This window comes from Pseudoliparis swirei, chromosome 10 (genome assembly GCF_029220125.1).
Source record: "Pseudoliparis swirei isolate HS2019 ecotype Mariana Trench chromosome 10, NWPU_hadal_v1, whole genome shotgun sequence".
NCBI classification, from domain to species: domain Eukaryota; kingdom Metazoa; phylum Chordata; class Actinopteri; order Perciformes; family Liparidae; genus Pseudoliparis; species Pseudoliparis swirei.
This window is the reverse complement of record NC_079397.1, coordinates 11,138,785-11,162,840: the sequence shown is the minus strand read 5'-3', so window position 1 is coordinate 11,162,840 and position 24,056 is coordinate 11,138,785. Positions and strand designations below refer to the sequence as shown.

General features: G+C 44.0%; 1 protein-coding gene and 1 long non-coding RNA gene across 8 annotated transcripts in view; one reads left to right on the top strand and one right to left on the bottom strand.

Annotated features, from left to right (window-relative positions):
- The window catches only part of cald1a (caldesmon 1a), a 51,126-nt gene extending 30,377 nt beyond the window's left edge, over window positions 1–20,749 (top strand). For 5 of the 7 annotated variants that reach the window (XM_056424725.1, XM_056424722.1, XM_056424719.1 and 2 more), the window contains 12 exons: window positions 2,397–2,534; window positions 5,143–5,563; window positions 7,295–7,410; window positions 8,743–9,013; window positions 10,672–10,809; window positions 13,084–13,127; window positions 13,295–13,370; window positions 13,980–14,123; window positions 14,267–14,362; window positions 15,323–15,391; window positions 16,595–16,631; window positions 19,036–20,749. In XM_056424725.1, coding sequence (XP_056280700.1) covers window positions 2,467–2,534; window positions 5,143–5,563; window positions 7,295–7,410; window positions 8,743–9,013; window positions 10,672–10,809; window positions 13,084–13,127; window positions 13,295–13,370; window positions 13,980–14,123; window positions 14,267–14,362; window positions 15,323–15,391; window positions 16,595–16,631; window positions 19,036–19,049 — 1,494 coding nt within the window. In that variant the 5' untranslated portion in view covers window positions 2,397–2,466 and the 3' untranslated portion in view covers window positions 19,050–20,749. Of the gene's footprint in view, window positions 1–2,396; window positions 2,535–5,142; window positions 5,564–7,294; window positions 7,411–8,742; window positions 9,014–10,671; window positions 10,810–13,083; window positions 13,128–13,294; window positions 13,371–13,979; window positions 14,124–14,266; window positions 14,363–15,322; window positions 15,392–15,668; window positions 15,721–16,594; window positions 16,632–19,035 lie in introns of all 7 variants that reach the window. The other 2 variants (XR_008833013.1, XM_056424721.1) reach the window with 2 other exon arrangements.
- Window positions 331–16,588, bottom strand: LOC130200433 (uncharacterized). Its single transcript, XR_008833014.1, has 3 exons — window positions 16,215–16,588; window positions 886–1,023; window positions 331–720 (listed from the first exon to the last, which is right to left on the bottom strand). It is a non-coding gene; the product is annotated as an uncharacterized LOC130200433 (long non-coding RNA).
- Window positions 20,750–24,056: the final 3,307 nt, after the last annotated feature.

Here is a 24,056-nt window from a genome sequence, read left to right as displayed (position 1 = left end):
TTTCTTCTTCACAGAACCAACATTTCACTCTGGCATTTTAAAAAGGAGCTAATGTACTGCAGGGGAACTCAATTGAAGTTAAAGAAGAAAAAGAAATGGGAGGGTTTATTTAAAGCAAGAGCATGTCAGTCTGCCCCAGGGCAGCTGTGGCTACAGATGTAGCTTACCACCACCGGGATGACTGTGTGTGTGACTACTGGACTCTGTAAAGCGACTTCGGGATGTCGGCATGCCTTGAGAAGCGCTATATAAAATAAATGATGATTATTATTATTATTATATTATTATTATTATTATTATTATGTCACTTTTGAAAGAAAGAAAAAAACACTTTCTTCCTTTTAAAAATCTAAAAATTAATTATTAAGCGAGCAAAATACTTTAATTCTCACGGGAGTTTGTTTGTTGCAGCTTTGCTTGGTCTGATATGACCCGTAGCTCAGTGTGGCTAATGTAAACTAACATTTAAAAACCTAGTCAGAAAGTCAGCACACCGACTCCTGTCTTCTACTTGTGCTTCGTCATGCCCCCTTTCAGTAATAAATACTCTGGATACACAGTTTTCTAACCTTAGAGATGCTAAATTGTCCAGAACTAAGCACGCCCACACACACACACACAAATCACAAATCATAGCCTGGCGTCAGCGATGTCCCTGTCCCGTCGGTCCATCTTGGGCGTGAGCAGATTCATCGACTCTGATACGACAGCATTCCTCATCTGAGGGAAAGAAACGGGAGACGGGAAGAACAGCCGAGCGGAAGGAAAGGAAGAAGGAAACTGTTGTTCACGAGCTGTAAAAACCTCACATAAACCAAAGCCGCTTCAGCTCGGCTCACCACACATGTTGCAATTAACGTGCAATAGCACGCTTTGCTGGCCGACCTCAAAGGCGGCGCTGTGATGTCAGGTGGTTAGCAGTGGGAGTGGAGAGGTCAGTCGGGGCAACGCAGGTCAAGCACGGAGCCGAGTTCATCGATGTCAGGTGGTTAGAAAAGCAGCGCTTTGGGAGCCAATGGGATACTGTGGAATACAAGAAAAAAACGTTTAGATTATTTGATTCATTATACAATATCAATCACACTTTAGTTTTTGAGTGTAGCCATTTCCTTAAACTTGTCTACTTCCATTTCTGTTCCACATTCTGAATTTCCCAGACTGACTTAGCTCCAGAAAAGGGCTCGCTGTTGCTTTTAATCAAATGTAAGCACATAAGTATACAGGAGCTCACTAGCCAGCTAGATTGTGAACAATGGAGTTGTGTTGATTGTATGCTGCCGCACCCTTTACTTAAACCGCTGCATGTCTGCTTTAGATTTAGCGCTATTAAGGATATGGGTGGTTTGTTTTTACAGTGGATTTATCACCGTTAATGGCAGAGATGGAGAGAGCAGGAAGAAGTTGTCAAATTCTTAACGTCTGATGCAGACACCTGTGATCTGTTACACAAGACCTGGTGGATTGGAGGCTCGACCAGCTTAGTATTAGGAAAAATACATCGCCAAAAAGAAACGGAGTTTCATATTGTTGAATACTGTCTGCATCGTCAACATTCTAGAAAATATACTCTCCTGCTTGCTGATAATTGGACGAACACATTGATACCACTCTCTTATCGCTGCGTTAGCTGAACAGCAACAGGGGAATGGATCTACGGTGAAGGTATTGATTGAGCTCACATGATGCGACGTGTTCATTGAGGCGTTTTAGAGATGCTGGTAAGCAGATTTTATTTAACATTTGGGCAGAACCACGGCGAGCTGTTCGCCCTCGCTCCCTGCGGTGTCATATTTTAACGTACACATATGAGCGTTTCTATTCATCTTCTAATAATTCTCTGCAAGAAAGCAAACAAGTGCATTTCCAAAAGTGTGAAACGATGTTTTTTTATCTGGGAAGGTGCGGAAGTGGTCGTCTCTGCAAGGCTGAGTTGTCTTGTTTTGACACGAGACTTTCTTTAACCCGAGCAAAATGTGATTTCTAGATCAAATATTGTATTAAATCCTGTGTGGAAATATAATCGGTTCAGGCTAGTGTTCGTTTTGCATCGCATAGACGCCGACCGGACCGGTACAAGTGGCCCAGAAGCAGCGTTTCTCTGTCTCCATGTCATCCTCGGCCGAGGACTGAGCTTTTATCAGCCACGATAAGAAGTAGTGGTTGTTGCACAGCGGACAGCTTGATGGGAGAGAAGAAGAGAGAGAAGAAGAAAAACTCCACCATGTTTGGCCATCGCCGTGATTACGGTCCAATTTAGTAGAATCGTTCGCTTGGAAGCTTCCAGTCGGGAAGCTGAATTGAGAAAGTGGAAACGGAGGTGAAGGAGAGGTTAAAGGTTGAAGCTTTGTGTCCTCAAAGTTCCCGTCTCTCTCTCTCTCTCTCTCCGTCTCCCACAGGCTGGCGAGGAATGATGATGATGAAGAGGAGGCCGCCCGCGAGAGGAGGCGCCGGGCACGCCAGGACAGGATGAAGGGCAAGGAGAGTGAGGAGCCCAGCGGACAACCAGACAGCATGGTCATGACCAACAGCCACAGGTGACACACACACACACACACACAGCAGCACGGTTTATATCTGTAACGAATATACAGGACTGTCTCAGAAAATTAGAATATTGTGATAAAGTTCTTTATTTTCTGTAATGCAATTAAAAAAACAAAAATGTCATGCATTCTGGATTCATTACAAATCAACTGAAATATTGCAAGCCTTTTATTCTTTTAATATTGCTGATTATTTTTTACAGCTTAAGAAAACTCTAAAATCCTATCTCATAAAATTTTAATATTTCCTCAGACCAAGTAAAAAAAAAGATTTATAACAGCTGAGTGTTTGTCAAGGCTCAGGAAACCCTTGCAGGTGTTTCGAGTTAATTAGACAATTCAAGTGATTTGTTTAATACCCTACTAGTATACTTTTTCATGATATTCTAATATTTAGAGATAGGATATTTGAGTTTTCTTAAACTGTAAGCCATAATCAGCAATATTAAAAGAATAAAAGGCTTGCAATATTTCAGTTGATTTGTAATGAATCCAGAATGCATGACATTTTTGTTTTTTGAATTGCATTACAGAAAATAAAGAACTTCATCACAATATTCTAATTTTCTGAGACAGTCCTGTATATAAAGGCAGCACAGCAGCCGACTGCTTCGCTCCCGATGAAGAGGCCCAAGAGGTAAAGGAAAGGATTAAGTCCTGTTTCCATGTGGAAAAAATGCCAGGACAACTCCCCAGAACTTATTTCACAACCTGTGCTTTAAAGAGAGGACAGTATTATGTCTGTTTTAGTTTTATTCTTTCATAAAACAATTGAGACGTTGCTGAGTTTAGTTCCAAATGGGAGATTTTATTGTTCCAAATGTATTAATATTTGTTTCAAACAGTGGGTCCTCATCATCTCTGTCTGACAGGTATACATTTTTTCCAGCTGATATGACAACTGTCATAACATGTGATAGCGTCCAGGCTGCAGCAGGGGAGGGAGTCGTCATAAACTGGGCTTTTTATTTATTGTTTTAATATGTTTTTCCGAGCTCCATTAGAGGTAGCCCTCTGTCACTACTGTAGTCGTCGGGTAGTTAGCCAGACATGCTAATATAAGCAGCTTACATTAGAGCTGATTCAAAAATAATTTTTTCAGATTTTAGGGCGATGTGAGAAGAGCAAAATTAGACAGACACCACCCTCCAAAATCTTCGGATGCATAATGTCGGCCTTACTGCAGTCCAGTGCTCCCCCCTTCAACAAGTGGAGCAATCCACAGTGTGTCCTTATTATGTTGGCAGCTGATATATTGTATCTGTGTCAGGTGTATGATGCATTTCTGCACATTTGCATACTTTATTACATTTAAATCAACCGATTTGACAAGCATTGCACTCTCACTTTCTATTAAGTCTCAGCTGTCGAGACGACAACCGACTCACGATCTCACACCTATCCATCAGAAAGACTGCCATCGGATCAAAAGGGGTTAAATATCCCTTTCTCTGCCTTTTTTCGAGCCTGTTCGATCAATCTTGATCTTGGCTGCGGTGGAGGCGGTGGGTTGCTCTGACTTCTAGCAACACAGACACCTCTTTGTGGACATGAATTTTCCCTCTGTGAGCTCAGAGATACATCCTGGCCCAGTCAAACAACAAGGGGATTGTGCAGCAGGATGCTGAGACGGGACTCGGTGTTAGATATCCATTGTCAATTGAGCAGATGCAAGGATAATGTTTGCCAAACATTTCGCTCCGAATTGTATCATTCATGCTGCAGATGGAGTGAGGTGGATGGTATTTGGTGGATTGAAAGTAAATAAATTCATCATTTTTAGCCATGCAGAAAGTCACTTTGGTCCAGACTTAAATATAAAAACAATCATTTGGTGGATTGCTGTGGACTTTTTTCATATTTTCCCGATTCCCGGAGGAGGAATCCTTTTGATTTTGGTAGATCTGTACCTCTTGCATGTACAAAAGAACTATTGAGGACGGATGAAAATGTAACCGGAGACCTGGGATCTAAGAGAAATACATTCATTTTCTGTTTATTTTTTAAATACATTCATTTTCTGTTCATTTTTAAAACATTCATTTTCTGTTTATCTTTAGGCCTGACCAATAGTTTATTTTAAAGAATATCTGTGGTGAAGGCCTCTCAATTCAGCCATTTGTCAGCATTCTCCACATTCTGGCTAAATGACTGACCGATGTGGCAGCCATTTTTTTATTTCCTTTTGCAACCCAGAGAAGGTCTGCGTGAACATTGTTGCCCTTTTTTGGCACCTTTTTGGGGCTTTTAGTGGCACGCTGTGCAATTAATCACGTGACAAACATCCTGAGACGCTTTACTGGACAAATGCTTTCGTTGAGTTTTGGGAATAAATATATTTCCATTGTTTGCCATGTCGGAGCTCGAGTCCCAAGTGAGTCAACTCAGCCCGTTTCTTTTGCTGTAGTCAAAGCACCAAAGTTATGATACTTCAGTATCACCTGCACATAAGTTGCTAACATCCATTTCATAAAATGAACAACAGAAAAAGTATCTTGCCGCTAAACGACTGGAACTGTTGGAGATTAAAGGACCCTCAATGGTAAGAGGAGACAATATGATGTAGCTGCTCTGACCTCTGTCCTCTCTCTCCTCCCAGTGTGACGGAGGCCGTGTCTGTGAGCAGCTCCTATGGAGGAGGCGGAGCTGACGACGAGGACCAGGCCCTGCTGGATCGCATGGCCAAGCGCGAGGAGCGTCGGCTGCGGCGCATGAAGGAGGCTCTGGATCGGCAGAAGGAGCTGGACCCCGCCGCCGCGGACGCCGACGACGGCATCGTCGTGGAGAAGAACAACGTCGAGGAGGAGAGGCCACCCTCCTGGCGTCGGGGTCGTTACCGCGGCGACGAGGAGAAGACGGAGGCGTACGGCTCAAGGAGAGAGGACGAGGAGGAGAAGAAGCGAGAGGAGCCGAGGGAGGAAGAAGAGGCTGCTCCCGAGGATGGAGAGGAAGTAGATGAGGGTGTTGACGAAGAGGAGGTGGTGGAGGACAAACCGAGAATGTCTTACTTGAGAGAACAGGTCAGTCACCTCTTCATTTTCTTCAGCCATTTATTGTCTTATTTCTGTCACTGACAGTCGCGGCGAATGTAACGCTTGTTTCTGTAGGAATCAGCCGAAGAACCTCAAATGCCAAGCGAGGTATGCTCTTCGATTTCTTCCCTTCCTAACGCACGTCTTCAAGGCCATCACCGATCTTCCTTTCAAAGAAGCACGATACACCTTCTTCATAGGAACTTGCCGATTCAGTAGTCAGGGAGATTTCAAACCGAGCCGAGTCAACCAATTCAGAGGCTGAGGAGGAGGCAGGAGCATCAGAGGAGGCTGAGGAGGTACCCGAGGATGATAATGTAGATTATTCTTCAGAGAATAAGTCCATGACGCTCATAAAAGCCTCTGAAGAGGACAGTGAGGTACCTGAGGTGCGACACTCGGAGGATAATGAGGTACCAATCGTGTGGTAAGCTTCACAGTGTGAGGTGTGACGCACAGCACAGAACATCTCTGGGTAACTTCAGGGTCTTGATGCATCTTTGGGGAGATGTGCAAAACTTTCCAGATTAGGCCGCAGAAGAATTATTATCAGACGGTCTTGTTGACTTGTGATTTATGTCGGAACCAGACGCTGAAATCACCCAGACACCCCGCGTCGTCACAGTGTGGCTTGCACCATTTGCAAACTGGCGGAGGCTGAGCCGACGTTTGAGCGGTCACCGTGTTTCTCTGCATGTCTTCCATCTCGGCGATGAGAGCAGCAACACTTATTACACGGACTCCACTCCAAAAGACTCTCTGCAGCAGAGGCACATAATGCGATTTAAAATAATAAGCGCGCTTACTGGAAAGAGACGTCATGAGATGCTCGAGTCATCGAGTGTCTACTTCCAGTCAAACGTTTTCGACCAGGTTCGTTTCAGAGCCCCTCAAACTAGAAAACGACAATCACGAATCTCGTACTTCTCCACAAGTATGTTTGTAGCCAAGCACACATGCATCAATATAGGCTTGTTGAATACAGCGTACAAGAGTGTACACTTTGCAATTTGATCTCTTGTGACCAACACAAGACGCCCTTGTGAACTAAGCCGTTCATATTTAAGGTCCGTTTGGAGAGCCGTTGATCATGTACACAAAGATGCTCCGAGACATTAAATGTTTCTCGGCTCTTTCATTTTCTTACTCCTCAGAGTAATAAAAGAGGGACTTTTGTCCTCCGTTTCTGAGCTGGCATGCCCTATAATTCTCCGATTAATGCAATCACCTAATTACAGTAGGTAATTAAAAAGACTCCTCGTGAGTTTATTAAAACAGGTTTTCGTTAAGTAGGTCAGCCACCTCAGCCTAGGAGGTGCTACAAACGCATAGACTGTGCAAATTAGGATTAACAATATGACAAATGCCCCCTTGGTGCTACAGGTTAATAATATATGACGCTTGGGAAGCTTGACTGGCAGTGTTCATCGTAAACTTGGACACATAATGATTATCGTTTCTAAAACTTGAATGGTGTCTTTGACGATGGTCAGAGATATAAAATATAGAGCGGGAGACACTCCCATGGTGATCACATGTTAGGTAATCCTGTCTCACTAGTTATTCTGGAGTGGACGCTGTGTCATGTGATGTTCTGTGTTATTCTGTGTGGGGTGTGCTCTCGTGCTCGTTCTCATTCGGCATCCCGTGATGTCACAGACTCCGCCCATTCAGCCTCCCCCACCTGTGCTCACTGTCCCTGTGGTTGTTTCTGTGCAGGTGAATGAGAGAGGCTGGGCCCGGGAGGAAGAGAGGAGGCAGAACGGAGGGCTGCACGAGGAGGAGGAGGAGGAGGCGACTCCCAAACAGCACAGGAAACCTGAGAGGACCCTCAGGTACGCAGACGCAATAACACCGGGCACAGCCAGCTCGGGTGAATTATTCATTAAACTCTATTTTCAACAAAGTCCACGTCCTAATTTGTTGCCAATTAAAAATGTGTGCCCCAAAAAAATCTAAAATAATTCCCTGAATGGGATTAGTCCGATAGCTAAAATAGTATAGTATGGTATATAGTATGTTCCATCTAATTCCACATAAATTCACCTATTTACCAGAGATGCATAAATATGGAAGCTTTTTCTCTCCCCACATGCATTTTCAATATATTCCCTCCAATATGTTACATGAATTAATTTAGATGAAAAACAAGATTTATCAGTCATGCATGAATTGATGTCATTTTTTAAATTTTAAATAGCCTGATGCTTTTATTTAGTAGCTAATTAGATAATGAGAGGTGAAGTACATAAATTCCATTCTCACATTGTCCAAATATTGGCTTTAAACCAGGCGTCAACCTCCGGCTGCCAATCTGAAAAGGGAAGCCAAGTCTTCCTCAATACCGCATGATGCTCATTCAGTAAATTATGATCCTATTTAAAATAAAATTGATGATTAAGAAAGGGATGCTGTAGGGTAGGGCTACTTTGGGATTAATAGTTTGCTACCTTATGTTCGGAGTTCTTCATGTTTTCATATTACAATTCTAACCCTTTCACAGTGTTTTTTTGAGCTAGCTTCAGGAAGCTAACTGAAAAAATGTTGTCGGTTTTATTTCGCTCGAACCCTCCAAAAAAAACAAGAATGCGACGACCAAAATGCTAAAGTTGACTTTACACAAACCAAAGGGCGATGGTCTATGAGTAAAACAGCACACTAAAGAAATATTATTATCTATATAATATCCTAATATAATATTGACAGTATGCTGATATGTCAGTGCCGAGTGTCTCCAGTTGACCTGTTGTGGAAAATCCCTGCAGTAACTTGATCTTCTTGACACGCAGGTCACGAGAGAAGCTCATGTGACACAACAAGCAAAGCTCGCCGTTTCTTTCCAAAATAAGATCTTCAGAAGTGTGAGAAGAGAAACACACATACCTATGATAATGAGTGTGAGGAGCAGAAACCTGAGATGTGCCGTAACATTATCTTTGGAATGGTGATTGCTGGTATTTGTATATTGTGTTCTGTCTGTGTGTGTTTGCTTGATGCTTGAAGGAGACAAGTCCATTCAAGTGTCCCTTTAAATATTCAGCTTGTCAGGCGTCAACCTGCACGTCGACCAGCTTCGCGTGCGACTTCCACCGCTGTTGTTCCCGTTGCGACCCGCATCGTGCGCTCTGACCCGCGTTTTTTTTTTTTCTTCCCATGCGTCTCCGTAGCAGCCGCGGCAGCGTGCGCTCCCCCGAGGCGTCCGCCGCCGACGACCAGGACGACGCCGCCCGCCTGGAGGCGGAGCTCAAGCTGGAGGAGCTGAAGCGCAGACGCGACGACGCCGAGAGCGAAGAGTTCGAGAGGATGAGGCAGAAGCAGCAAGAGGCCGAGGCCGAGCTGGACGAGCTGAAGAAGAAGAGGGAGGAGAGGAAGAAGGTGCTGGAGGAGGAGGAGAGGCAGAAGAAGCAGGAGGAGGCGGAGAGAAAAGCCAGCGAGGAGGTAAGGAAGCGTTTGATCAGTCCAGCTCTGACTGCCTGTCTTACTATTCTCCCTTTTATCCAGTTTCTACTTTATGATTTATTGAATTCAAACTGAAATAGTCATTTTTAGGAAAGCAAAGTTTCAAAAAGAGGATTAAAATATTCTTCTGGACATATTTAGGACGTCTCCTCATTTGTCTCATTCAATTCAGTTTATTTTTCAATTCAGTTTATTTTGTATCGCACAATATCACAAATTACAAATTTGCCTCAGAGGGCTTTACAATCTGTACACATAGACATCCCTGACCTTTGACCTCACATCGGATCAGGAAAAACTCCCAAAAAATAGGAAAAAAACTCTCCAGGAGGATCCCTCTCCAGGATGGACAGAAGCAATAGATGTCATGTGACCAGAATCATTACAGCGTTACAACACATTCATGCATTGCTCTTCATTTCTTCTCGTCGTATCTTTCGATGTCACAAACCCACGTCTTTTTCCCTTTTGTTTTCCCCCACTTTTACGCCGATTTCGCCGTTCCACCTGCGCGAAGCTGAACCCGATGCATCACTCTCATACTCGCGGCCCGCAGTGACGTTATCTCGCCACACTTCGCCGTTATCGCGACTCGAAGCCATTCGGGTCCCTCTCTCATAACTCACGCATGTCATTCCTTCTGCCACCTTTTTTTCATAACAACCTCATCATTGTGTATCTGAAGTGTGATAACCTCCTTCTCCCCGTGTGTTCACGTTCGTATCCCACCGTGCTCTCGCCGTTACCCCGGCCCGCTCGTCTTTGTTGATGTCGGTTCTGAGCGCGGCGGCCCGTCTCTCGCTATCCGCCCCCTGTTCTTCTCCTCTTGTGTGATGTTAATGAGGCCTTTTGGTTTGTAATTAAAAAATGTCCCAGAGATACAGAGAGACTAATTAACCGAGACATGGCTGCTGGACTGTGGCGATACACCGCCACGCTCCAGCCCTTCTCTGAAAACCATATAAATGGTTCATGCGTTAATTATTTATTTATTTTTAACTGTTGCTGGTCTGCACGTCTCAAGCGTTCCAAAATGGCTGTTTTTTTCCCTTGAGGCAGGTGATGACTGTAAATAAGAATTAGCTTTGAGTAATTTAATGTGTTTATTTATTCTTCGTTATTTCTTACCTGCTTCATTAGATGGAGTAAGTACATCAATTAGAAAGTGGCACATAGCTATTGTGTGGGTTGGTTGCCCGTCATAATGGCAGCTTATGCTATTCAATGTAATAACCCAGACACCACGGGAAAGCCATTCAAACGTGTATCCAGTCCATGAGAGGTGTGTGTTGCTCACACTCTCTGGGGCTGTCGGGTCGTTCCAGGGGAAAATCCTCCTTGTGCACAGGAAGCGGGCTTTAGGTTTCCAGCAGCAACAGTGGTTTGTTTAGAGTAAATACAGGAGAAATGTTCGCTTGAGCAGCAATATCCTGCACGGCTGGTCTGACAAAGAACAGAGCGCCGCCTACGTAGAAATGCTCCAACGCTCCATTAACCGCGAGGTCCCTGTCAACTCCAAAGATGCTGCAAAATAATAATAAATCCGACGAGGCTGTGGGGGATCGCACAACTCGATGTCTTTCTGATATCGTGTCTGCTGAAATGCCTCAACTCTCCACACGTGTGTCTTTTCTCAGGAGGAGAAGAGGAAGATGAAGGAGGAGATTGAAAGAAGGAGAGCAGAGGCAGCTGAGAAGAGACAGAAGGTGGAGGACACCATGGACGAGGAGGGCAGTCCCTTCAAGTGCGTCAGCCCTCGAGGCTCGTCTATGAAGGTCGGTCGGCCATTTTTAACCTGCGACCTCTAACCTGCGTCCAGCAGGAGAAATGTCAGAGCAGTTTGCCAGTTGACCGTTTTAACCCACATGGCTCATAGATTTTTTTATTTTTTACTTTCACAAAAAAACGGTGTCTCAATCCATCCAGTACAGTTGTCAGCGAAAAAAATTGTAAATCTAATAGTTCTCCGAAACTTGCAAATCCCACTCATCCGGCAGTGCAGCAAAGCTCGAGCTAAACATTCTAAATATTTGGAGAGATTAAGTGCCAGATGACCCGCTGCTGCCCTTCACGCCTGTTGAAGTGTTATCTGACTGCGGTGAAGGCGTTAAAGAATAAAACGACCCTCAATGAATTTGGGAGAACTGCCGGGCAAGTTTTTTTCTATATTTCTTTTTCGCTGCTCACTTTGACATCCTGCTGACATGTCAACCTGTTCGTCACGAGAGGAACAGCAGCCCCCCGATCCAACCCGCAGCGTGGCCCTCCCCTGTCACGGCGCAGGAACGTTTAATCAACTCAAATGTGAATAAATGTTTCCAGTGTTGCCAAAAGTCAACTCCCACACGCTGAAATTCGAGGGGGATTTTCAGCCAGCGGAGAAAATGTAATTAGTGACCGTGAGTAGTCGTATCCATCTGGCCTGTCCTGGGGAGGCTCCAGATCCACGGCTGACAACAGGCCAGAGCTAAATTGTTACGCTGCAGAAGTTAGGCCTACTTTCTGAAACCTCAGAAGTCAAGTCGGAGGTTAAAAAATGTGATAACAGCAGGTCCGTCTTCCAATCAGGGAGTTGGCGGTTCAAACCCCGCCCTACTCGATATTTCCTTGAGCAAGACACTGGTGACTGCATTGCTCCCTGTAGCTGTGTCTATGGTGTTTGAATGTAACATGATTGTAAGTCGCTTTGGATAAAAGCGTCCGCTAAATCACGTGTAATGTCATATTTATAAAACTCAACGCTGACATTTGATTTGATCACCCTCGCGAAACGTCAGAATATGTGCGACATGTTTTCAACACGCTGCGACCTCTGTTCGTTACGTCACAGCAGAGAAATGCCAAAGAGAATTTGTGATTTTGTGATAATGTTGGACTGTAATTTTCCACCATGCGGCCTCACAGACACGACTTTACTTTGTGGTGATGTTCACTGTAGGTACAGCTGAGTGTGTGTGTGTGTGTGTGTGTGTGTGTGTGTGTGTGTGTGTGTGTGTGTGTGTGTGTGTGTGTGTGTGTGTGTGTGTGTGTGAATTGCTTTGCAGTGTCACCCTTTTTGTTTTGTGTCGCATGACCACGCTACATCATGCGGTTGGCATGGTTTTCTTCATTGTCTTTTTCCGCCGTCACGCCGTGGCTCCTGTCTGACAGGGGAACGCGTCTCGGTATCAGCGTCCACCTCCCAGCGGAGCGAGCGGTCCCCGGAGCTCGCCCGCACGTTATCAGCCGTGAACCGGCGTAACCCCCCCGCTCGGTGCCGGAGATAACGCCCCCGTGTTCTCTGGCAGAGACGGACGGGGCGACAGAATGCAGGGATGCAGGAAAGCGATTAGGGTTAACAGGATTACTGTTCCTGCGTTCGGATGGCTCCGGCTCTTTTAAAAAACGCGTCTGAGAATGGGGAATTTCCTGTCGAGGGGTATTTTGGGAACTCTCACATTTGGTAGCGGCTGAGCGCGAGCACCCTTTTTTCACAGGGAGGGGGGGGGGGGAGCTTTTTCTGCGGTTTTGTCTTTTTTGTCCGTTTCATGTTTGTTTTTTTGTGAGGGTCTATGGAATTGTGCACGTTCCCCTCTTTTTTTAAATAGATATCATAAACAAGCCTCTGAGACTCCCACAGTCCAACAGGGGGAAAAGAAACGGGCTGTGCGTGTGTTTGTGTGCGTGCGTGTGTGTGTGTGTTTTAGAGCATTTTGCAGTGAGGGAACAATTACTTATATTGTGTGTTGCTGGTCAGAATAATCCATCTTAGTGAGCGTGTGATGAAAATAGACAAATGAGTATACCCACCTTTTAAAAGACTATTATTGGCAGTTATTTAAGTTATAAACCATCTCAGGACCAGTCATCTGTTGTGTGTCTAAACAAGTCAGGACTGGGTTTTACCCTGGGACTACTCAAACTAATAAAGACACAACGGAATCACGGAAATCCAAAGGAAGGTTCGGTTTAACATTTTGTTTTGAATGAAACGTCAATTAAAAAGTGAATTAAGAGGAACATCACCGCAACATTGACTAACCTCGAGCTCCCATAACTTTTCTCCGCAGATCGGGGAGAGGGCGGAGTTCCTGAACAAGTCGGCACAGAAGGGGTAAAAACAAACCGAAGCACCGTTTCACAGATCGTGTTTTTTTTTAGGGGAGCGGGTTTAATTCCCACTTGGCAAATGTCTTCTTCTCAAGGCACTAAAGCCGTTTCACCATTCTGTGTATAATATCCAAAGTGTATGTGTGCTGACCGTTTGCTTCTGCCCAGCAGCGCAGCGAAGGCGTCTCACTCCCCCTTGGTGTCCAAGATAGACAACCGGCTGGAGCAGTACACCTCAGCTGCTCAGGTTGGCTTTTACTCCACTGTACATGATGATGATGATGATGAAGCATCGAGGCAATATGACACCAGTCTTATTAAGTTGTCTTCTCTGTGTCCTGCTAAATATTTGTCATATGGATTGCAAGGCACAGCTTTATAGCAAACATAAACAATTTCATAAAAGTCCTTGCAGGAACATGTACATCAAACCAATAGGAAACTCACAGTAATTGCATTTATTCCTATATCATATAAAATTACATATATGTATGTGTACAATTAAAATAGATTGTCTACCAAATATCAGAAAGATAACCGGGCTAAGGTGTCAACATGTGGTGTCAAATTGCAAATCACGTAATGCAAGACAATTTAAAAACTCTCAAATCTATTGAATCCAGAACTTCTTTAAGACTGACGAAAATTAAAATGTCTTGAATCTCCTGATCCGATCCAAGTCTTGCAAAAAAATCTGATTCTGGCTGCTTCTCTGGGCCTAAAGGTGGTATCACATACCCTGTAGCAATCTCTCACTCGTCATTAACAGCAGCTCAGTCGTGGTTGTTTTTATATAGATATCTGAGCTCTGATCGTCTTTGCTCTTCACTAATTGAATCCCACCACGGTGTATCAGCAGAGAGAGAACAAGGAGTCTCGATCCCCTCGCTCCGGAGCAGTGGACCTTCCCATGGTCACCGACAGCATTCGAAACATCAAGAGCATGTGGGAGAAAGGCAACGTGTTCGGCACACCTGGAAGCGGCGGCAGCCCGTTCAAGGTGAGTGGCGAGGCGGTGGAGGATGTGTCGAAAGTGAGATAGAGAGAGAGAGAGAGAGAGAGAGAGAGAGAGAGAGATTCACTGGCACTTCCTGCTCTGCCTTGTTGACCAGGCTGAGCTGACCTTTGACCCTATCCAAACAGGAAGCAGCTGTGATGAAGACAGGCGTGGCGGGTCGCATTAACGACTGGCTGAATAAAACCCCAGAGGGCGGCAAAACGCCAGGAGGAAGGCCAACGGTAGGCCGTCGCCATAGCAACCCCTGTCGCTGCCACGAGGAAGTAGAGTACATGAACTGTACTTCACAGCATCGAGTGTTTTTGGACGGGTTTAGAGTTGAGACGGAACACATTAATGCAACTTTTACTTAAATCTCAGTATTATTATTATTATTGTTATTTATTCAGGACAGCAATCATGATGAAATGCATTACTCTCACTCCTATATCATCCCTTCATGACTGTTATTATTATTATTTTGATGTTCTGTACAGCAGATGTGCAATAATCATTTTCAAACTGCATGTCGAGACGTTATCCGTCTGGCGCCATCTGGTGGCCAGAAAGTAAAGCAGCTTCTCAAGCGCTGTCATAATATACAAACACAGGACATGTAGATGTTGAGGACTTGGCATGAGTTTGCTACAGTGTCACGTCAGTATTTTATCTTCATTTTATCATAAGCTTTGCTCGCTGTGTGTTTTTTTCTTTTCTCCTTCAGCCCGACACACGTGTCATGACTCTCTTCACTCTTCCCCATATTTCACACAAATATTTACGTTAGAGATTTTCAAGTCGCGGATATTTTCGGCTCGTGCTCGAAAAGCAACGCACAGCCGGAGAGGCTGAGGATTCGAAAGGAAACTCGACATTCGAGTATTTCCCAAAAAGAGTGTCTGACATGTAAATATTTCCATCGGCGCTCAACCCTTTCTGCCCAAGCTCTCCCGATACTCCAACATACAGCTCGGCCTGTTTTCCACTCGCTTTCGACAAACACCTCTCCGCTCGACGGCGTCTGTCGACCTTTGCTCTCGGCCCTCCTCTGTCGTTCCCCTCTCCTCCACATCTACGACACTCTGCCCTTGTCGCTGAATGACAGCTATTATCAAATTGACCTGTGAAAGGCCGGCCTCTGCGGGCACCGCTGACGTGATGCTTTGTCTCCGCCTCTTGGGTTTCCTGCCTCCCTCTACCAGGACCTGAAGCCGGTTGACGTCACCAACAAGAGGAGTCTATGGGAAAACAAAGGTGCCTCTCCAACCAAGGTAGCTATTGTTTATTTTAAAGCTGTTCACTCGTATCGCGGGGGGGCATCGGAGTTTCGGCTCTCGACCGTCTGGGAAAGTCCGAATGAAGCATCCCGATGACGTTTTAACTGTGCCGATCCGGTTTGTGGTCTGAAAAGAGTTTTCCAGATCAAGAGAATGGTTTTCTTAAAGAGACGGTGTGGGAATATGAATAATAATCTCACGATCTTGAACCCGCTGTGGCAGCAGCGTCGGAGTAACAATTGCTTGTGTTTCCTTTTTTTTGTTTTTAAAGAACTCCGATAGCTAGTCGACCTCACCGTTTAATCTGGAATAAGCCTGGAGAGGTAACGGCGTCCCCGCAGAGCGACCTCACGCTCTGCTGTCAGTGTCCACGTGTTGCTCTGTGTTGTTGCCAAAGCTCTGCTCTGCTGCGGTTGGACGCTGCTGCTCATTTTCATCATTATGATTACATCTCAGAGTGCACAGTGTTTATGATTTGGTACGTTCTGGCATCCTCTCTCTCTCTCTGAATATTATTCTAGTCCCTTTACACACAAGCTAGCAATATTTCAGAGGATGTCGCGATGTGTATTTCGTGAACACTGAGCAATAAGCATCGATTGCTTTCCAAGATGCACATTTAGGACCGAAACCTGCAAAGCATGCGTGACAAATGTTCCAGGTGCAGTCAAAAAGAAACGGAACAAGGAGAACGTATAAAAGGGAAGCCATAGTAAAGCCCATTTTAAAAGCATCACACCGTTGACTCCATTAACACCCAAAACTTGTTAAAGATTACAGTTCCGTGTAAACTATGCCTCGTAAAAAAAACAGAAACCTTTAACAGTGCGCCTGTTGTCCAACTGCAGTCTGAATGCTTCTCTCTCAAATGGCTGCATCACATCACCGCTCCCTCTGCTGACCAGCACACGTCACCGCACTGACGTAAAACAGGCCCTGGAAAGGAAAGGTAGCGGTTAGCCAACCTTGTCATTAGCTGACCGTGCTATGCTGTGATGTCAGGGGAGGCGGGATGAGCAGGCTAATGACCGTTGAGGGAGCTCCGGGTCGGGGTCGGCAGTCTGTCTCCGCTGTGGCCCTCGGCCCTTTCTGCTTCGCCTGCTTCGGGGCCTTTTCTGAGTGTGCGTTGCTCCCTCTCTGCATCGGCCTTCGTCTTCGACCGCCTCGTTCTAACTTCCTGTTCTCCGCGTCTTGCAGGTGGCAGACAGAGGGGAGACCAAAGCAGTCGCCAACGGTGAGTTTTTTCTTCTTCTTTTTTTTTTACGAGGCCCCAGAAGTGTGGGCTTGTAAATGTGGAGCTTGTGAATGTGCGTGCAGGGGAACACACGAAGGGGCGGGCCGACATGTGAGCCCTCTGAAACACCACCTGGAGTACCTTTTTATTTATAATTTTAAAAAAAAGGGATTTTCGCAACCCCACAGAGGAGTTCACTCCTTTAGTTGAAGTTTAAACATAGAAGTGACCAAAAGGAGTTGAAAGGTCTGAACCAGAGAGGCAAGATGTGCTTTTGAAGGGAAGCCGCCAGTCTGAAAATAAAAGGAGAGATTGTAGACGACCGTTTCTCTCGTTTGATCCCCACCAACATCCAGGTGTGTGGAGTGCAGTGAGCAGCCTCTGAGCCTCTGATCCCTCACGTTGTGTTTGTTGGGAGAAAATGTCGAAGCACTTTTTTGCACGACGGTAATTCTCCCGGAGACGGGGAGGCGCGACCCTCTCGTAAAGCGCGCCACCTCGTCGCCGGCTCTTTCTGATTTATTCACCGCCATGTGTCCCAAAACCGTCACAGCCTTTGCCCGCGAGTCTGTTTCCGGTTTGGCCGCCGCGGCGTTTCAGGATGCCACTTAAGCATTGCTCGCTATTTTAAAATCCGAAACTGAGCGCAGACTCCTCCTCCCTTTTGTTTTCTCCCGAGGGGGCAGGAGAGGGGTTCCGACCTTGAGGGATTCTGTACCAGGGTGTCCGCGGGGCATTAAAAAGTCTTAAAAAGTCTTAAATTGCTTTTCCTAAAAATAAGGCCTTAAAAAGTCTTAAATTGTCTTAGGGTGTCAGACATGAGATTATCTGTTGTCATCTGTCCGTATTTTCCGTCCTTTGCTCGTCTGGTGTCTCGGTCGTCGTGGTGTGTCGGGGCCCCCCAGCCCTTGAAGGGCCCCGGCCCCCATCCCATCCCATATCCCCATCCCGAACTTGTTGAAAACATGGCAGGCAACAAAACAACGAATTGAAAAGAAAGGTAGTGTTTCTGGTCACGGTGGTGGGATGCTTCGGTGTCTTGCGCTGCGTTGTGCGCGAGACTTTTCCAGCGGTGGAATCTCAAGAGCAGCAGAGAGACTAGAGAAGGCGCCGCCCAGCAGCCAGGCTAGCTGCTGCTCTGCTGCTCCGCTGCTGCTCCGCCGCCGCAACAACGTCAACTACAACGCAACTGGTCACGGAGAAAAATCCGCCGCCGCAACAAGAGCTCATCACGAAGACCAGCGCTGCAGTGCGTTCTTCATTCTGTTCACTTCATATGCGTTATTGGTGATGACCCACGTCCGTCAGGATCCTCTGGAGGGAGCTCATGGGCCATGACGACAGGACACAGCACCAAAGTAAAAGTATAATAAATATATAAATATATAACTATCCTCCTGTATATGTATATGGTATGTATCATAAGCTTTACTCATGTGTCAAGTTAATAACAGCTATGCATAGGCGCACTACACATTATAGTGTTCACTAGCTCAAGGATGGCTCACGTGCTTAATTTGTAAAAATAGTTTTCATTCTGGAAGTTTTGTATTCACACACACACACACACACACACACACACACACACACGCATTTAAGCTGGAAATGTTATTTATGTTATATTTATAGATTTTTTGTTATAATTTACAACAGCAATGACATTTGTACATGACTGATAAATGTGTGGTTTATTCAGCGCGCAGCATTACACACACACACACACACACACACACATAAATACACACCAATTTCACCTCTGGAGAGCCACTCAACAGCCATCTTGACGCCACTCGAAGCTTTCAGCTTCCCCACTCGTGTGCGCCGGCTTGTGCCGCTCAGACCGCGCGGTCCTGCCTCTCGGGTTCCTGCCAGGCCGGATTGTCACAATTATAGCCGGAATGTCGGAGATTAGCACTCAGAGGATGACCGAGGCTTTGTATAGCTTTGTGCGGCCCGCTCGGCGTCGGCCGCAGAATCTCGCGCACATTTGAGGACCAACAGAAATCACCAACAGACGCTTATTCTACTTGCTAGTCTGATTTTTTGATTCATGTTGACCGCAATGTTGTCAAATTCTTGGAGCCTGCACATTTAAATATGAGCATGTTTTGAGTTGAGACACTCGGAGATATGCCAATCAAGCTAAACACCCCCACAAATACCTCGCTCAGCATTGCTGTCTTGTTAATGGAATTGCAATTTGAATAATTCTGACACAGAACTCCCAAAAAAACAAAAATGTTGATTAGTAATAAATAAAAATACAGCAAAAGTTGTATGAAAGTGAGTTATTTAAAGTGCAGTTGACTGCTCGGTGGGATCCTCTCGGTCACATCGTTAACACACACCTGTCTGCAGACTCGTCATGACGCCGCTGATGGACTCGCTCTGTGTCTTTCCCCAGGTATGGGACACTAATGTCTCCACGGAGCCACTAAAGCTGGGGGACCACGACAATCCAAGACTTCTTCCTTTGACTTTGTCTTAAGAACCAAATCACGATCACACCCCCGAGAGGGAACCCAAGAAAACGGAGGGACAGGGGAGACGCTGTCCGAGCACTGTACCCAAAAAAAACCAGCATCACACATTTTGTTTGTACGATTGCCACGTGTCGTGCCTTTTGCACAATGATTCCTGCTTTCTAAAAAAAAAAAAAAAAAACGAACTGCTGTGAAATTTGGACATTTTGTAATTTCTATTCCTAATTACTTTATACAATCCTGCCAGGAAGAAAAAACATCATTACATTTAGATTTATCTGTTGTGCTCCATGTCGACGGTTTGGATAGAGACCGCGGCGCTTAAAGTTTCCACATTCCAAAGAGATGGGTCAAATCCGTTGTGTCCCTCGTACAGTACATTGTCCATCTCTTTTTCTTTTTTTTAATTTATATTTAAAGCAAACGCTTCACACATTGCTATTTTATTCAACGTTCACAGGTTCAGGATAGAAATATAAGCACTTCTAGAATTTAGCTGATTTCACTTTTATTATTGTCTTACCAATAGTGCAGCAATGGTCTGAGTAATATATGTTAGCACATGTGATGTTTGGAATATGACCTTTCATACTGTATCTTATATAACATTTTTATACTCATTACAAAAGGTATTTTTGCTTCTTCTTTTTTTTTATCCAGAAAACTTTCCAACAACGCGCAGTTCATTGTGGTGGCGATAGGAGTGTTTTGATATTCAGAAAGCCAATTATGACATTTTGTGTTATTTTATTTATGTTATAATGTTTCTTTTTGTTGTTGTCCTTTTCTCTTTTCTAGCTGTTTCTGTAGCTTTTGTGCCTGTTTGATCACTTTAAAATCTTCAGACATTCCTCTTAAGCCGTGGCGGGAGGGGAAACGGTGCCTTCGCTGTAGGTTTTACAATATAGGAAAACTGCAAACCAACCCTCTTTTTTTAGAATCTACCTTTACTTCTACTAATAACTAACTTCTTGATGCCTCTATGAACACTCTCTGGCTCAGCGATCATTTAAAGTCAAATCAGGGCGCCGAAGCATAGATACTAGTACAACACAAGGATATTTACCACTATGGAAGTCTTCTGGCCTTATGATTGCAACAAAAAACAAACATTTATGACAGCTGAGGTTCACGATAGCCTCAAAGTAACTCGATATGATATTAAGACTTATGATTTTCTCGTTTATTTTTCACTGATGTGGTCTTACGTAGCACATTCCCTTTGATAGAAGCGTTGATAATATTATTGGTTTTCCAGGGCATTAAATTGATCAATGTTTCTGCTCAAAAGTCTGACAATCACATTCCGCGGCTCCTGAAAAGAGCGGGGGAGCTCGACCAAAATATTTTAAAATGTGATTTAATGTGACATTTATGTGTTATTTTTTAATACAGTGGTTTCATAGTGTTTTTGTTCCTTTTTTTTTTTTTTTACAACCTTTTGTCCAATGTATGTTTTTTAAAGTTCTTCCCATGTTTAACCAGACACTTGTTTGTGTAGCGCGCTGCCTTCGCCAAACACACACTCTCTGTAGCCTCTCAACACTCCCGATGTCACACGAGTCGGCCGAATGTTTTAAACATTGTACGCTTCACTCTACAACAGCAATAAAGACATTGAGGTATTCCACATTGTTACGTCTCCTTGCATGACTCCTTCATTCTACTATGGACCGCATTAGAGATGCCCTGAAGCACCTTGACACTGACAAAATACTTTTGTAGAAGGTTATTACTCCAGCTTCAATAGTTTTTTTTTTACCTCAAATCCAGCTGGTGAAAAATCAAATGCAACACTGTCACCAGCACCAACCGTGTGACTTACAAGGCCTTTTCATTTATATATGTTTCAGCTCCTTCATTTATTTTTTGCAGTCATAATTTACGAATTCATATAATTCTGGATTAATGGTGCTGATATTTTGCATTATTCTACAATTTAAAGACCTTCTTCAGATGACAATGAGCCTCTCTGGCTCACTTACTGTGTTACTGTTGATGGGTGTGCATTGACCCTGGAGAAGAAAAGAAAATATATATTTATCTTATATAACATTTTTATACTCATATATATATATATATATATTTGTTTTAATATATATTTATATATAATTCTATATTTGTTTTAATATATATATATATATATGTATAACAAATATGAGAGGAAACGGGACATAAGATCAAAGTAGGTCAGAATAAAAAAGTTAAGCAAAATGTGTATTTTTGTATGTTTATTTAATTTGATATGTTATAATAGGAGGAAAACAAGTTATTTTTTCGAACAATATTTTATTTTTTCAATAGACAAATTCGACTATTAAAATGGAAAGTGCACAATGGAAGACAAGGACAGAAGAAAGTAGACATTGTCAGTACAAAACATCCAATTAAATTCCAAGGAGGATGAGCCTCCAATGAACTTTTATCTAAGTTCACTGGAGGAGCAAGTACGATGTGACTTGAAGGACAGCGAGGAAACACTCACCCCGACTAAATCTAAGGGGAGAGTTCTTCTAGACATCAGTGATGTCTGCCTGCAGCAGTGCCTGGATCCAAGAGAAGAACTAAATAGATAAGCAGAAGGAGTTGTGTTGCCTTACAGTCCAGCTGCATGAAACTAAACATGGCCGATCTCCATGCAAGGAAACCGAGTTGGTAAAATCCTTTCTTATAAAGACCCGCACCGAGCTGCAGAGTGCTCAGAGAGACCCTGAGACGTCCATCATCAATGAACAGCAAATAAAGTTGGTACATGTGATGGGAGAAAAGAGGCCCTTCAAGAGGAGAGACTGGAGCTCCGTCAGATGATGGAGTTTGAGTTTCAGAAACTAGTTCCAGTAAGACCAGCTGGAGCATCAAACAGAGGAGCACCATAACCTCTCGGCTGATGTGATGCAGGCTGAGCATTTGCTGCAGCTGGGTCGCATCGAGTGGCGGGAGGAAAAGACGACCCTCCTTAAAACCACAGACGGCATCCAGCAGGCTGCAGCAACAGAAACAGGAGCAGCAGACTCGTGAAAGCTCCTGGGAGTCCCAGGTAGAAGATCTCCAGACCCAGATCACCACGATGCAGCGGAAGAAAAAGTGGTGCACATGTTTCATACCATGCTGCCGATGACAATGCTGAGGACCCAAGTGTTGTATACGTGTGAGGGTTAGACAGACTTAACCCCGAAATAGCTGTTTGAGTATTCTACAGTGAAGTGATTTCAGGTGGAAAAATGAACTTGTCCTCATAAAGATACAAGAACTATTGAAACACACACATAACCCACCACACCGCCCGAGGAGATCCTTCCACGTGGTTTCTCTGTTTATGAATTAAGGGGAAATCACTGATGAGTTCTCATTTGCATCCTATAGCCTGGAAATATTTATACTAATTTGGCGCAGGGTCTTCAGTCTGGAGTTACATGTTAGTAAAACATATTATACTAAATACATATTTCAATAAAAATACCTGAACATTTCTTTCTGCCACATTTGATCTGGTTTAGTACGAGTCTAAAGTGACTTAAGAATTTCAGGCAAGAAGGTTCCTTTAATGTCACAGCTCCTTCCAAACACGGCTGCAATTTCAAGGAAATGCAAATAATATTTTCAAAAATGAAAAGAAAAGATAAATATTAAAGGTTGTGTTGTGATTTTTAGGTAAACAAATATATGATTTTCTCCAACAGGAGCCGATGAAAAGTTCCGATCCTAAATATAATTATTATTAATTAATAAAAAAGAAAATTTGATTAGTTCAAAATTTATGTTTTATTAATCTCTGTGGAAAATATCTGAATTTTGTGGAGTGTGACCCCGATAACGTTACCAGTCCCACGTGTCAAAGACAAAAGGCCTCAGCCAGAAACAAGACAGAAACCTGGCTTTTGGTGTGAAGGTTGAACCCGCCTCCTTAAACATGCTCATACTTTGGGTTTCCACCAGATCATGTTTACATTCTATCATCTTCAACACACTTTATTGTTCTCATACTGTGTGTCTGAATATAACTGTATGTATTCAGCCTCGGTGACGCTTTAGAAGCACCTTTCTTTCGCGTTTAGAGAACTCCAGAGCTGCCAACTTTTCAAAAAACCTTGGAGTGAGATTTTGTCGGGGGTGACCAAAATGTTGCCGCGCACGCAGCCACACGGTGGCTCAAATATCAGGAAATTTGAATTAATGTGGCATTGTACCCATGTTGTACCCATGTTGTACCCTGCATTCTGGCCTGGCAAAGGTCTTTTACGAGGCATCTTTGCTCCCTTAAATAATTAAAATGTTTTTTAATAACTCTACTCTCATTTACAAAAACATGACTAATTCTATTGCACAAATGTCCTGTCTTTATGTTATTTGAAATTTTTTGAGAGGGTCCTTTTCCTAGGCCTGCAAATAAAGTGATAAATGCTATGTTGGCAGCCTTAATTTATTTATTTATTTATTTATTTAGAGAATAAGGGACAGTGCATATTGATAGACAGTACAATGTACATGTAAATATGCCAGATTATAGCCGGGAGGCTAGTTTCCATCTGTAGTCCCTTGGCAGGTTGATGTAGTTTAAGAATACAAGCAGAGTGAAATAGAAAGCACACATCACTTCACACGTAATGACAGTACAGCAATACAAAAGAAGAAAAGAAGATTAATAAAAAGGTGCATTTAGGACATTTGGATACCGTGCGGATTAACTCTAATGGTCACAGGGCTGATTAAGTCTGAGCCATGCCTTCAGGTGGCCTTTGAAGGTGACCAGGCTGGGGCTTTCCCTTATAGAAGGAGGTAGGCTGTTCCACATCATGCATCCTTTGAAGGACAGCACATTTTGCCCAAACAGGGTTTTTCTAAACGGGACCTCACAGTCCCTGTTTGTGACAGCTCTGGTGGACAGAGTGGAGTTAATAGATCTATGTTTGATAAAGGTTTTAAGGGGGGGTGGCGCTAGGCC